The following is a 15,883-nucleotide window of genomic DNA, read 5'->3' on the forward strand; positions in this document are numbered from 1 at the left end:
GGGGAGTTGAATACAGGAGATGAGTGTGTGGAAGCTACTCCAAGGGCAGAGGCCTGGTGACATGCAATACTTACCGTGAGATTAGCAATAATGACTTTAGGGTCATCTGTTCAAAGAGAGAAGGAGAAAGATTTCAAAAGAGTTGACAGTAATCACTGAGAGAAATCATTTTTGCAGCGAGAGACTCGATTCTTTTTTTTTCTCCTAGAAGACCTATCACTTTAGATTTTGTGTAAAATATATGTAAAACTGTGTGTGGGTATTTAAAATTTCAGTAAGTGAAATGTATCTAAATGAGAGGAACAATTCCTATGGTAAATGTCCCTGCTAGGTCCAAGTCAACCTTTCCGGAAGGGAATTCCTCCTTCCAGAGCACCGGGGTATTGCTGGGTAAATTGCTTTTTTAAAATTCTCCCAAATGGTCCCTCTGGAACCTGGATTGAGTTTATTTGAAATTTAACATCAGGAACTACACTGGGCATTTGGGGCTTTTAATGTAACTTCCTATGTATCTGCAGATCTTTCAAACAAGCGATCAACCACTTTTAAGATGAATCTTCTAATCCATTATTTTTTCCTCAGTAATATCACAGGTCTAATTACATAGGTGGCTGCCCCTTTCCAGTTGCAGACACACACATGTATGCACCTTCTTTACTTTCACTACCAGCAAACAAAGGATATTTTAGTCAATACCCTGAACTAGCTAAAAGCAAAACTATGTAAATGATGGCTGTGTATAAACTGTGGACAGGATTATATTATCTGAAGGTCCCTTTTTGGCGGGGGTGGGGGGAGAAAGAGGAGATTGTAGGTTGGTTGCATTTTGTTTTGTTTTCCAAAAATTTGCTTCAGCATGTCATTATAGAATCAGCAGAAAAGGAAAGCAGCGTTCAGAAGAGATACCGACAGCCATGAGGCAACCGTCCCTGGACTATAAACATCAGTGGAGCAGGTCATGTCTCTGTCATTTCCTGCTGCGTCCCCAGGGCCTGGTAAGCACTCAATAAACATTTGTTAATAAATATAAATAAATATTTGTTCATGTTTGGTGCAAATGCATGAATAAGCTTTCCTTGCAGCATAAATATACACTCTTCAAAGACAATGTTCAGCATCTTAGTTCTAAAGCTATGAAATTCGAAGATAAAAAAATGTGGATTCCCTTCTCCTTAAATTGGGGTTAAAACTGAGTTGCATCTTTCAATGACAAGAAAATAAGTAATAATGGTAGCAGTAATAATTAACCCAAATTGTGTCCATACCATGTTCGGTCTCTGTAAGGGCTTTGCAGGCACTGTCTCTCTGGTCATTCACAACTAGTCTGCTGGAATGTAGGTGCGATCAGAAACCTCACTGAGCCAATTGGCATTTAGAAGGTGGAGGCGGGGGACGAGGGGAACGTGCACACTGGGGCCCTGCTGGCAATCTGACTGAGCAAAGCCATGCTGTGAACCTCTACATTCAATGACCTCATCAACCACAGTCCTCAAAGGGACCAAACAGAATGAGTTCATGTTCTTCGATAATGAAGAAAAATAAATAGGACAGGGCAGTCTTGTGCTCAGATAAATCCCGGAGAACTTCTAGGAAATAACAAATGCCTGAGTCCACGTGTGGGACACCAATCCTTCAATTCTGAAATACTCAGCCCTCTCATGCTAACAGCTCCCAGAGAGCAGGGGAGGCCCCCAGGACAGGGTAGTGGTTAAGAGTCAGTTAAGCATCTGGGTTTAAATCCCCGCTCTGCCGCTCACTGACTGTCGTCCTCTTAGCCGGTTACTTCACCTCTCTCTGAGCCTTGATTGCCACTGTTTATAAGAGGAGAGGATAATACCTAACACACAGGCCATTGGAAGGATTCAATAAAATGTGTATACATCTGGCTGAAAGAGTGATGTGACGAAAACATCATCGTCATAACTACCATTTATATAGCTTTGACTACGTGCTAAACACTCATCTAAGTGAGATGTAGAGAATCTCTCATTTAATCTTCCCCCAAATCCTTACGTTACAGATGGCAAATATTTGAACCCACACATCCTGCCACCGTTGTTTTTGCTCTTAAACACCTCGCTCTCCCGTCTCTCGTAAAATGTATGAACGTGTTTTTTAAAATACAAGACATTTAATTATTGGTAGTTATCATTTCATTAGCCTTAGGAAAGTTTTCCTTCCACCCCTAAAGCAACCTCCCCATTACTTTTACTGATGTTTTGAAATACTTTTCAAAATAGACAAAAACTTTCTTGCATAAGCCCTAGAATGCAAATACTAAATCAAGAGGTACCGTAGTGACTCTGCAGGCCACTCTGGCAAGGGCCTGCCTCGCTCAAGGGAACAGAGAAGACAGGACACGGAAGATAGAAAAGGCATGGAAAAGAGAAGGCAGAGACACCAACGTTTTGTTTATTTCACAGCGTTGCCTGGAGCTGACCTTGGAACAGTTCCCATTTCTGTTGACTCAGTAACATCGTTTGGGGAAAACTTAATTTTCCAAAGCTTTATGCTTGGTGCCAATGGTTTCTTATTCCCAAGGCTAAAAATGCGAAAGGATTTTTTTCTTCCCCAAAATGCAGCATGCCTCCGATAAAACTATACACTTCTCCAAAGCTAGGTGGTTGGGTAGCATGTAAAACATCTCAGCCCATAAATCAAAGTTCTCGTCAGTGGCATATCATAACCCAAATGTGTAAAACAGAAGTGATAAGATTATTCCTGTTTATTTCATTTCTAATCTTTCAAAACAGCTGCCACTTTCCAAGGACTTAAGAGTTTCTCCTGCTGCTTTCTGTCAATCACCTTTCTAAAGGTAAAGAGTTCCCTTCAACCAGGCTCCTAGGAAGGTTTAGGGTCTGAGGGCACTTTTGCCAACCCTGTCATGGACTCCCTCACTTGAGCTAAAGAGTAAACCTGAACCTCTTGTTGGAAAGTTTGTCTCTTGTAAGCAGAAGTTTATGGTTATACACGTGACTCAAATTAAGTGTATTTTTCACATGATAAAAACAAGAGCAAATATTTACATGATGCTACCAGGGGCCAGGAACTATTCTAAGTGATATACATAGATTCATTTTCACAACAACCCTATGAGCTCGTTGTTATTTATCATCCCTTTTTTCAGATGAAAAAAACTGAGGTTTAGAATTTCAGTGACTCATTCAAGTTCACTCAGCTGAGCAGCAGAGCTAGGATTTCCACCCAAGTAGTCTAGCTTCAGAAAATAAGCCCTTTCTCACTCCACTAAGTTACCCTTCTAACAATTTAGTATTTTAAGAGTCAACTTACATTTAGCATTATTGCTAAATTTGGGTCGAATTCTTCCTAGAGTTCCTGGCACTAAAGTAATGTCATCCACATTAGTTAGGTAATTGCTCAAGAATTCGGTTCTATCACATGTGACATCTTCCATTCCTATGGGGAGGGAAAAGAAAGTATTTTCAGGCAACTGTAAAATTAAAATCTCCACACAGACACTAAAGGTAACATTCAGGCCTCTCCTTAATTCGTTTTTCACAACTTAACATGAGGATCCCTCTCTTTTGAGGTTTCTTAACTTGACTTTGAATTGTTGAATGTTTCATTATATAATCTTTTCATCAGACATTGCTTTAGTCATATCATCTTGCAGCACTAGAAGGCTGAAAATGCATCATCTCAATTATATTTTAAGTCATTCAGCAAGACCAACAAGATAAAGGAAGTAACTGTGATCTTAAAAAAAAAAATCTATTTACACTGTCATTATGTAAAAGATCTATTCTTTAAAAAAAAAAAAAAATCCCAGATTGCTTTAAACTCTTCCCAGCTAGGGGTGGTGTAAATAGCTGTGTCCCTTTTACAAAATGTCATTTTCCAACTCTCTAATGTATCTAGCGATTTGAGTACATAATCACCAGTCCTCACCCTGCCTTCACTGGTGGCCTTGGATGTTACTGACAAAACAATACTGGCAACAAGAGAGAGAAAGAAAAATGTCAGCCCCAGTGACCACCCAAACTGAAAAACAAAATAACGCTGAAAACAAGCTGTAAACAATATAATCAGTTAAAACTGAAAGCTAGCAACTAGAATATAAAAAGGGTCTTGGTAGGGAATTTTTTCACCAACAAATATTGCCCCCTCCCACCCATGATTTGTTTCCTGCCTCCCATCAAGGAGAATTTCTTGATCAATATTAAAAAAATAAATAAAAACAAACTCAAATCTTAGAATCACAAGTTATGGAGGCTGAAAGAGAACTTTATTGTCATTTCAGAATTTATGAGATGAGATGAAGCTATAAAGGTTTAATATATTGCTTTGTATAATCCAGTATCCAAATATTTTTTAAGTGGGGAAAATTAAATGATTCTGTAAAGGATTCCCTAAGGTTTTGGAACAAAGAAATATAACTCAGAGTGGCCCAGATATGGTGAAATTCAAATTATCACCTTCTGGGATCCCAGATTCAGACCCCTCTTTTTAAAATATAAATTGGAAGGAAGAGAGAGAAAAACATATCCCAACATAGCACAAGGGTTATAGATCTTGCCTTTTAACATTTAAAATCTCAGGAGGAGTAACTGAAGCAATAAACAGCTGTTACGTTCAAGTACAGTGTGACTCCAGGAAGGGGAAGTCTCTAAATACATGTTAATGGAAGACTAGAAGACTCTTCCATTTGCTGCCTTCCTAAGTCACTTAAGCCACCCCAGTGGTGAACCATCTCTCTCGCTTTCAAAGTGCTTCTCAAGCATCATCACCCTTCACCCTCCAGACCAACTCTGTGTTGGTGGTATCAGTGTTCTCATTCTACAGACCAGGAGGCTGAGACTTGGAGAGGCTTTTAAGTGGCACAGTGCAATTTGAACTCCATTGCAACTCATTCTTTCTCCCAAACCCAGGCTCTGGAACACTAGACAATGCTACCTTTTAAGAAAGAGATGCTGTGCCATCTATTCATCTCAGAAGCCTGTACACTGGCAAGACCAGACTGGGATCCAGCCAAGACTTTTACAGTGCTCCAGCATGTGAGTCACTGGAGCCCATCTACTTCTTAGACATATGGCTCCACCATGTAAGCAAGTGTTCTTGACACCTCTGGGCAACTTAAATCAAATCAGCTGTGTCACAGGCCCCCCATTCTCTGTCTTATCTGCAGCTCTCCACCAAGTCAAACTCATGGAACGTGATTTTGCAGATGGTTACATTTAGTCCCTGCAAAAGAGCATATTAGTTCTAGGGTTTTCTTTGTTTTGTTCTTGTTTTAATTTCTTATAGATCTTCTAGAAAATTCTATAAAGAAAACTTCAGGCCCAGAGCAGAGTTTTGATTAGGGAGAGTTATCTGCCCTTCTTAACAGAACTACCAAGTCAACTAATTTTCTTCTTCCAAACCCTCTCCTAGAAGGGAGCAGCCCCATATTCCAGAGCCATGATTTCAATTTGCTGGTTCTGGAAGGCAGAAGGCACCCTCAGTCTGCACACCTGTGAAATAAGAATGCTCTCTGCTGCACCCTCCCACCCCAGCTCTACAGACATATATGTTTATAATGCTCTTAATCCATACATTTTTCTACTTTATACAGTGATTTAGAAAACAGCTTCCTAAACTGCTTCTTCCTCTCTTAACAGTCTTCTCTACTGAACCAGGGTCCTCTGATTTGGGTCTTGAATTCGCTCAATGAACGCATGGAAATCACTTTTCTCATATGCCACTTCTTTGACAAGAAGCCCATGTCTCCACCTTTTTAAAATCATATGAACTCTGTGGGCTCCTTTTGGGGATGTGGCTAGGAGGGATATGTCACATTCACAGAGGAAGCTCTTAATATCACAAGGGAATTGTCTGCAATCTTTTTTTTTTTTCGTCATGCTGCACAGCATGAGGGATATCAGTTCCCCCGCCAGGGATTGAGCTCAGGCCCCAGCAGTGAAAGCGCCGAATCCTAACCACTGGACCGCCAGGGAATTCCCTGCAACTTTTTAATATGGGACAGATTTTTGTAGGAAGGCTTTTCCTGCGAAGAATAGGAAGATACAGGAATTCCCTGGTTTTGATCAAAATGTATGCAGGGTCATCTCAGGTCGTCTCATAATTTTGAGTCACGGCTCGATTGCTTTCTCCATCCTGAAGAAAGGCGGAAGGAGGAAGAAGAATACAACCTGGGATTCTGAGAGCAAGGGTTTCCCCAGCACATCAGAAACGTTATCTATCTGGATAAAGAAACAAAGCTTTACCATGGTCTCCAACAAAGATGACATTTACACAGCGATGCAGCTTTAGTTGTTTCAGTCCATCCATTAATTGCCCCACTGTTTTGTCAATATCCCTCAGAGGATTTGTCATCTGGAAAAAGGAGCAAATTAGTCCCTGAAGGTTTTTTTTTTTTCCCTTTCAGTATCTCATAGATCTTCTACCCCTAAAACATTCTGGAAAGAAAACTTCAGGCCCAGAGGCAGAGCTTTGTCTAGGGAGATTTTCCTGCCTTTCTAAATGGAAACATGGTCTAAGCATTTTTATTTATATTCTTTTAGGAATGTAAAATCTCTCCTCATTCAATCCCTTTCAAGATTCTTTGATATAAAAATAGAAAAATTAAGGGCACTTCTTTTTTTAGAGATAAAATGGCCTTTCTAAAATGTAACCATGTTCTTTAAGTCCAAGAATTTTGAGAGTGAGTCAGATGGACAGTTTAAGCCTCTTGTTCCCTACATGAAATCACCTAGGCTTTGAACCATGGCAAGAAGATGGAGGCTAAGTGAATCAAAAGCAGTTCTGAGGTTAAACGCTAACCTTCCACTGGATGCCAAATTAGAGCATCATTAATACAAAGAGATCCATCTAGTGTTCCAAAAAACTTACTGTCAATTTCTGACAACAATAGATTCTTAATAGAAGGACCACTGCTAAGAAGCAAGCTACTACTTCTCAGTTTAGTCCCTTTCAAGCTGATTTTGAGTAAAATAAAAATCTACAAGAGATCAAACTTCAATAGAAGTGAATCATTGAGCTTGTTCTAGAACGTTTCTTATTTAGCCTAACGAAAACTGAAAACTCAGTTCTCTGAAGAACATTTCCAAAGCATAAGAATCATAATCCATCTCTCATGTTCTTGTTTCAAATGGAAGTTTCTGATAGCAGGAATGCCACCACCTACTAGAGATTTCCTTCTCCCTCTCACCTCTGTGCAACGGAAAGATTTTCAAGAAACATCCCATCAGACAAACACTTGACAGAACTTTAGCTGAATTTGACAGCTTAGCTACAATCACACATATCCACTCAAAATGACAGAGATAAGAACGGAAGGGATCGGCATATCTTTTTCCCTCAGACACATAATCTTATCTTCCATTAGCATCTTCTCAGATGACTCTTGACCTTTCCTCATATCATGTCATCAGTAAAATCAGGTGTAAATTTGTTTTTCTTCATGACAGGAGTCAGTATTTCAAATTCTGTCCCAAGGAGTAAGTCACAAGTGAAAGTTTCATAATGATGTGTGCGGCATAATCTGAAGAGACTAACAGAGGGCAGACTTAGCGGTATTTGCTTCTGAGTAAACTGTGCTCTCCTCTAAGACCTTCACCTGGACAAAGAAATACCAAATGCACAAACTATGTCAACCCTTGGCAACAAATTCATTCTCTTCAGTCAGAAAGATGACTCAGGTTAAAACCCAGAACCTATTTCTTAGTGATTAGTTCAAACAATCATAAATAAGATAGTCCCTCGGAGGTCTCCGGAGGTTTCAAGAAAAGTAACAACCTATAGGCTATTCTGAATGTAATGAAAAGAGTACACATTGCTCGTATCTCTATAAGAAAACACACCCAACTCTATCTACCCCTTGTTTTCTCTCTCCTTCTGTCTCAGCTCTTCCCTTGCCTATCACCTAAGACCTCTTCTGAACTTGGAAGGTACAGACCACTAATCTAGTCCAAAATACTATTGAGTCCTAATCTATACCGTCTCTCAGGATTTCCCCGACTACCTTGCTGGGTTGTTCTCAAGAACCAAGGCTACAAGAAACTGTGACAAATTCTGTGAAAAAGTGCAAGCAAAACCAATAGCTTTCTTAACACTCATTCAAGCCTAAATATTCATACTAGTCTGGGGCAACTAACTTTAAAGAAAGTAGAAGTTGTTTTTTTTTTTTTTTTTTTTTGGCTGAAAAATCAAAAAGTTTTCAACTCAGTTAAGCTTTCTTAACACTCATTCAAGCCTAAATATTCATACTAGTCTGGGGCAACTAACTTTAAAGAAAGTAGAAGTTTTTTTTTTTTTTTTTTTTTCTGGCTGAAAGATCAAGAAGTCTTCACATCAGTGTTAACCTCTGAAGGTGCAGATTCTTCTGGATTCAAAGCCAAGGATGACACACCAGACTTTTTCTTTAACATATTCAGCTGATTTTCAAACCAAGGCACTGAAGGAAACCTTCAACTCAGACCTGCCCGCCACAAAGCTTTGGAACAACAGATAAACTTACTTTGTCCTGACGAGTCTCCGCAGCATAATGCTCCATCCTATGTAATTTTCTTCTTCTTTTCTTTGGAGGAGTAACTGGTCTTTCCTGTCTCCTCTTAGGGGTAACCTTCCTCTTAGGTCTCTTAGCCGGAGTAAAAGGTGAACCATAACTACTGTCCTGTACTGGCGGATAGAGATGTCTGGACTCAGAAGTCGTCTGTCCCTCTGGGTCAGATCATAAAGCTCACACTTTGCCATCTGGGGTCAGCAGAGTCTTAGTTAAAAAAAAAAACTGACTCCTTAAGTGAGAAAAAGTTGGTATGAGGGATGATTCGGGGAACTCTACAGAGAGAAGCCTCCTAGATTGATCTTGATGTTGCTGTTACAGCTTCTTCACTGAGAACAAGAATATAATTTAAGAGAATCTGGTCGTGTGGGTCTCTTTTGGCTGAGGGGCCTACTGTGGATAGACCTGAAGGTGACACAGAATTCTGCATTCCATAACTCCTGCCTTACAGAGAGACTGGTCCTTGGCTATGAAAAGCTCTCCATGTATAAAGTACTAGCTGAAAACTAAATGGAATGCTAGTCACTTGGTCGTTTCAAGGTGCTAAAGGATTCACGGAGGTGGCTCCAATTCAGATTCTAACAGGTATGTGTTCAGAACACCAACTATATCCAAGCAACTGTCACCTTCATCGGAAAGGATCAGGAAAAGAAATTTTAAACCAGGGATGGAATGAAACATAAATACTAAGCAGTCCTCCTTGGTCATGAATGTACTTCCACAAATCAGCAGAGAGAACTTCCCACTGATAATTTAGGTTTCTGGTAGAGAAGAACTCGGAGCTAAGAGGTAACCATAAATAGAACTGTCTTTTTAAAAATCCTCTTGTAAAATTAGGTCAAATGTAAAAAGTCATCGAGACCTCTTCATCTTGGTATACATATATATATCAAGAAAGATTCTACTTATACTCTTTCTGTTAGACATTCCCCTTTTAGCGGTGGTTGGGGGGTAGTGGCTGTACTATGCATTTGTTTTGAAAATCTAACGAGCAGTAAAGGCTGACACGTAAACTGTAGATGAGGAAGGTAACCTTTTGGGACTTCCAAATGCTGGAGAAAAACAGGCCCCTGATTTGCTGATGGTGCAAAGGTGAATTAAAGCAGCAAGCCCTGCTGTCTACCTAGCTGATTTCTCTCGGTGGGACTGTTCCGAGACTCATTCAAACGCAAGAAGGGCCAGGAGGAGGAACGATGTTAGTGTATCCAAAAAGGAGGCCATCTGCCATGCGATTTCACTGTTTCCAGAGCAAGCCACTGCAAAGGCATCGCCACAGCTGTCTCATCCTCTCTCTCCGGCAGAGCGATGGAAAGACAGCCCCACGGACTCTGGTTTGGTTTGTTTTTTTTTTAATGCCTCTAGTTTTAGCCAATTCCCCATGAGATGAGAAGCAAAAGGAAAAAAGAGGGTTTACCATTTCATGGTCACCAAATTCATTCAGCTAGCGCTCGAGTCTGCCCATCAGACACTCGGCCATTTGCAAGAGACCTCAACATTCCGAAGGCTCCAAAGGTAGCCCTTCTGATTGCAGCAGGTTAGAGGGGCGGCAGGAGAAACAGGATTTTAGTCAAAATGAGTTTTCATCCAGGGATTATATTGCATGGATTTCCTTCTTTGAATGTTAGAGGTTGACAATAGCTAAGTTTTCACTGACCAGCCATACTTTAGTCTGACTTTAGAAGATTTAGCCTGAGGTTATTAAAAGGATGGGAAGGAGAGGGGCAACTTTCCCTGCTTTTCAGGATACTTTGCCATCTGGAGATAGTAACTAGCCAGCCAAAGCTCTGCCTCTAGGCCTGAAGAGCAGCTGAACGGAGAGTCACAGGGAAAGCATAGAAGCTCAGAGAGAAAAAGGTTGCGCCAGTAACCAAAAGCAAGCATATTTTCTGAACATTCACCATTACACTGTGAAACCAGGAGCAATACGCCATTTCTTGAAGCTATTAGCCCAATGTTTGCGAATCGTCCTGAAAAAAGTATACTCAGGTATTAAGCGGATACAGCACAGACTTCAAGTGTGTTGGAGCACACAACATTTTGCCAGATTGAATCATTTCGATTAAATTTCAAATGCAAGGTGTAAAAGATAACATGTTACCGATTTTAAAAATACTATTTCGGCTACATGCACAGTAAGTGTAGATGAGGGATATATAGGTAGATAAACCAATTTGTCTACCACAAAAAATAGGTTTTGCTGGCTTTGGATTCATGTTTTAAACTGTTCTGTTTTTCTTTCAGTAAAAAATAAGATTCCTAGAACCAAATGAGAAATCGTTGAAATCTGAAAACATCCCTTGCTTTTGCGGGAGAAAGTGACCAAGTTCTCAGGTTATCATAACTGAAGATACATCGTAAGTGTTTTACCCCGTAGATATATGAGAATATCCCAGTTATAAGAAGCATTAACACTAAAAAGAACATAGCACGAATACTTCCAACTCTTAATTCAAAAATACTCAGGAAAAAATGTTTGTATATTTATGAGAGTCCTGAACGTAGAACCATCATTACAGCAAATTAAAGTGTCCTATGTTATGCTTCCTTTATCACTGCTCAGGACTTTAAAAGAACCTTTTAGTTTATTTCTCGATCAAAAACACACTTTCAAGTAAGTAATTATAACTGAACTACACATATTAGAAATCCAGAGATGTTAATGAGTAAAGAAGATTCATTGCTAAGCCATATAACTTTTAAGGAAATGAAAATTATAAGAATTATACCTCCTCTGTGTTGTAAAAAGCCAACTTTTGACATAAAGAAAACGTTCTGTGTGGTTTGAACATAGTTATTAATGGACCGCTTTGCTTAACTCCTGGACTAAAGGAGAGTTAAATTATTTCCTAGTCTGGGAGTCAGAAGTTCTGTCTCCAAGGTCGCTTACCAGCTGAGCAACTGGAGTACCTCCTAACCTCTTAAAGTACCAGCCTCTGGCTTTTAAAAGAGCGGCTATAACAAGCGCTGTTGGCCTATGCCACAGGGTCTTTTAGGGGATACTATTATCCAAGCAAAATTGAACCTTTAAATAGGGTACATGGAACTGCTTAGGGTTTGGGTTTTTTTTTTTTAACACCTTAATAAAATGAGGTTCCTACTGTTCGCTTTAGATTAATCTCAAATAAAAACATCCTAAAGATAAAACAGCCACGCTTGCTCTGGCAAGAATAAGATTTGTGTTTCATGTATGCAGATGTCTATCTCATTTTATCATTTGTGTTTCATAATCATGCACCAGTGGTTAAACATCAAAGGAATAGGAAAAAGAGCATGAGACTTATATGACTTCAATGATTTAAGGTAAACTAGGAATGGGTTCACACAGCCTCTAGTTTCCAGTGCTTAAGGAAATCACCGCTGAATTGATGTTAAAGCATTCAGAAGTATTTATGTCTCCTTAGTATTTACTGTCTTTGTTTAAACATGCTGCATTTTGGTCAGAAATACTTAAACCAAGACACACTTATCTGGATTTCCTTAGCCATCCTTATGCTGAACATAACAAACTGAATTATAGCCAACAGTGTTGCCATCGGCTATCAGAGAATAAGAGGTAGTTCCCATCATCAAAGAGTTTATGAAACAATTTCTCATCCAAAATCAAGTTTTATTATGTTGATGTAGACCTCACCACCCTAGTAAGAAAGAGAGGTGGAAAACATTTCACAGGTTAAAAGATTTAGATTTGCAAATCCCAGCATATTTTAAAATGATCTATGCTGAAGCACTGGGAAAATTTCCATCTCTCGATAAAAGAGGAACATAATAAAATATCTCCTTCCCTTTCCCACCTCCTGAATTTGAAGTTATACTGGACGCTACCTTATAGACAGATTGTTTTCTACTAAGATCCCCGAGTGATACAAGGCTGTCACATTGCTCTGCTAAACAGATTCATTCAACAGTGTATTTCTCCCAATTAAGAATTTGTTTCACTTCGGGGCGTGATGGATATGTTCGTACTCTTGATCGTGGTGATGGTCTCACAGGTATATACCTATGTCAAGATTTATCAAATAAAAAATGTCCAATGCCATCAAATATTCCAGGTTGCTTGTACCTGCTAAGGTTAGTGAGCTGACCTACCCTCTCTGAACAGCATAACCATTTTAAGGGAGCTGAAATTCAGTTGCAATGTTTTATATTGCAGGTTTCATCTCCAGATTCTTTTCTACTCCTATCCCAGTGGTGGCAAATGCCAACCATTCCCGATCCTTCATCTTTTGACTGATGCCTGCAGGGCTGGAATACATTCCTTCCTATGAACACCAAGTTTAGGATATGTTTGAATGGCAAATCAATCTGAAATGAAGTTCCTGTAAGAAAACCAGGCATGTTTAAGATTCTTTTAAATGTTTTTACTCTTGTAGTTCTTTGACTCTGTATCCACTTGGCACATACAAACACCCTAAGAGACTTTGTACAAATCCTGAAATAAGGTCAGTAGATTAGGCGGCCCAGGGACACAGGTTCTTCTCAGGCAGAAGATAAGCTACTAACCTCAGGGCCAAAAGGGCCATATTTGTGTCCAGAGAAATCAGGTTGTTCGGAATAGAAGGCATAGACTGAAGGCCTACGGGAAAATTGGAAGGTTCAGAATCTCCCCCAAACCACACATGACAAAGAACATCAAATATCCCTACACATTACCAAAAAATCCTCTCAAATCAAGTTAATTCATCGCCCAACCACTGTTAGTCTTAGCATGAAAAAAAGTCTCTTTCTTGTTTTTTTCTACAAGAAATAAAACCACCCACCACCCCCTACACCATCCCCGCTGGGGTTACTGCCTGGTTACTACCTTCAGGAATAAAAAGTCATGAGGAAAATCTGAACGCAAACTCTGGTCTTGGATCCCCAAAATAATAGAGCCCAGTGATAATTCACAGGGGCCATGCAATCTGCAGCCTGAAAGAACAACTCCATTCAAGTGAAAAGTCAGTCTTCTGGACTGGGAGCTTGGGATTAGCAGATGCAAACTATTATATATTGAGTTTATAAACAATAAGGTCCTACTGTATAGCACAGGGAACTATATTCCACATCCTGTGATACACCATAATGGAAAAGAATATGAAAAAGAATGTATATATACGCATAACTGAATCACTTTGCTGTACAGTAGAAACTAACACAACATTGTAAATCAACTGTACTTCAATAGAATAAAATCTTTTTTAAAAGTCAGTCTTCATGCTTCCCCAATCCTTGGGATGCTGCTGGTTTATTTATCAAAGCCGGGAACTCCCTCCAGCTCTGCTGCGGTGACCAGGATTGATAGCTGGAGTAATTCATGTAATTAAATGGTCCTCAATAACCTACGTCCATTGTAACCTAAGTCCTTCTTAGGGAAGCCACGTTTAAGGCTCAGAACCACAAAACTTGTAATAATACAAACAGTGGCTGTGCTTCTATTGCATAGTCCGTCTGGTTATTCACCCAATTCCGACCTAAAGTGGAAATGTACTAAAGAAAGAAGAGGGAGAGCCAGGTGGGATGGGGGGAAGCAAATACCTTTCGTTGTCTGGCAGAGTGAGCCACTGCAGGATGGTTAATATCCTCCGCTCATGAGGGATCATCCTGTAGGGTAGCAACCGGCAAAGCGTGAAGTTAGGTTGCATTTCTACCATCTCCAGCCTGATGAGCTCTTACTCCTGCACCCAGGCCAAGGGCTCTCTATTTACCACCATGTGTTTTCACTTTGTCGTAGTAAAAGATCCCTTTTCCAATTAGTGTTTAAACGTCCATTTCTATTTGCCACATGTCATGCTGCTCGGCCTCTGCTACAGAAGACAACACTGGAAACTCTGATTCACAGTCAAATGAAGAATCTGCCATGCGTATCAGAGGCTCAGCTACAGGCGGAAAGGACCCCACACTCAGAATCATTGCTATTTAGTGGGTAAAGCCATTCGTTGTAGCCACCGAGGGGCCAGGACTTATATCCCCAATCTGCCTCTTGCTGGTGCGACCTCTCTTGACCTCTATGCCTCTTGACCTCTCTCAGCTTCAGTTTGCTCATCAGTAAAATAAAGATGATAGCAAAGCACACTGAACAGCTTGCTTGTAAGGAGGAAATGAGACAAGAAAGGCAAAAGGCACGTACAGTGCCTAGCACATAGTGAGTGCTAAAAATAATCCCTATTTTCATTAACGATCATGATTAGTTATCATTCGATCTCTAAGTAGCTATATGACTTAAGAAACATTATTTAATCTGAAACTTTAAGTTCCTCGTGTATAAAATCAGGGTTTAGGAAAGGTATTCTTGAAATTCTCTTCTAGCTCTATAAAAATCTATCAAGAATAGGCACATATAATTATGAGACTGACAAAAAGGGTATAATCTTCATCCACAATGACTCTTGTGTTTAAGTTTCATTCCTCTGTTGAAATATAATTACCCTCAATCTGGCACTCATTTCAAGAGCTCTCGGCTAACATGATAGCCTTGTATCATGGGCTGAGTTACATTAAGATGCTCACAAGCTGAGTGATGTCTTTATTTGTGGGGAAATTTGCTTATTTTTTCCTAACAAGGAACACAACATACTTTTCTGCTTCCCCATCCAAGACCAAGTATTAGAGCATGTTTATGATGAACTTAAACTGAAGCAAGCCTAAGTTTATTTGTAGATAGTAAAAATTACTGTGGCCAAGAGTGAACCCTAATATAAACTATGGTCTCTGGGTGATAATGATGTGTCAATGGAGGGTCATCATTTGTAACAAAGGTACCACTCTGGTGGGGATGTTGATACTGGGAGAGGCTGTGCGTGTTTGGGGGCAGGAGGTAGACGGGAACTCTCTGTACCCACTGCTCAGTTTTGCTGTGAACCTAAAACTGCTCTAAAAAATCAACTACTAAAAATTTATTGTGGGATGTTGGGTGAGCCATTTCAGCTTTTACTTTTGGTAGACATGAGCATGAGAGAGGTAGGAGGAAAGACAAACCTTCAGAGCCATGGTAGATGGCTAGATTTGGCAGGGACTCTAATCAGGCAGCCTCCCCCTATTTCCAATAGGTAAGGGATTTGTCATTTTTCTCTCTGGCGCCTTCTCTGTCTAGAACTATCCTACCAGCCCCAAAAAAGTCATGTTTACCATAAAACAAGTTCTCATTTAAACAAATTCCAATGCTATTGAATAAATGCGATCCTGTCTATTATAACCTATAATTGAATTTGAAGCAGGCATAGCAAAGCCTGGTTAATCGCTGAAGGTATTTAATTCTTCAGCCTTAGAAATCCCCTGTATCTGAACAAAATAATTACATATTTTGAATTCTTTCCTAACTTAAAAAAAAGTGAATGTTGTAGTCTTTTCATTTTACCTTACTTCACTACCTACCTACAAGCTGCT

The 15,883-nt window shown here is 39.8% G+C and overlaps 1 protein-coding gene across 1 annotated transcript in view; it reads right to left on the reverse strand.

The window, feature by feature from the left end:
- Positions 1-15,883, reverse strand: part of ENPP2 (ectonucleotide pyrophosphatase/phosphodiesterase 2) — a 107,375-nt gene that overhangs the window by 29,477 nt on the left and 62,015 nt on the right. The window contains 5 exon segments of the mRNA XM_024741317.1: positions 75-106; positions 3,292-3,417; positions 6,225-6,333; positions 13,022-13,094; positions 14,036-14,101. Coding sequence (XP_024597085.1) covers positions 75-106; positions 3,292-3,417; positions 6,225-6,333; positions 13,022-13,094; positions 14,036-14,101 — 406 coding nt within the window.

The sequence above is a fragment of the Neophocaena asiaeorientalis genome, unplaced genomic scaffold (genome assembly GCF_003031525.2).
Source record: "Neophocaena asiaeorientalis asiaeorientalis breed wild unplaced genomic scaffold, Neophocaena_asiaeorientalis_V1.1 scaffold177, whole genome shotgun sequence".
In the NCBI taxonomy this organism is placed as follows: Eukaryota; Metazoa; Chordata; class Mammalia; order Artiodactyla; family Phocoenidae; genus Neophocaena; species Neophocaena asiaeorientalis.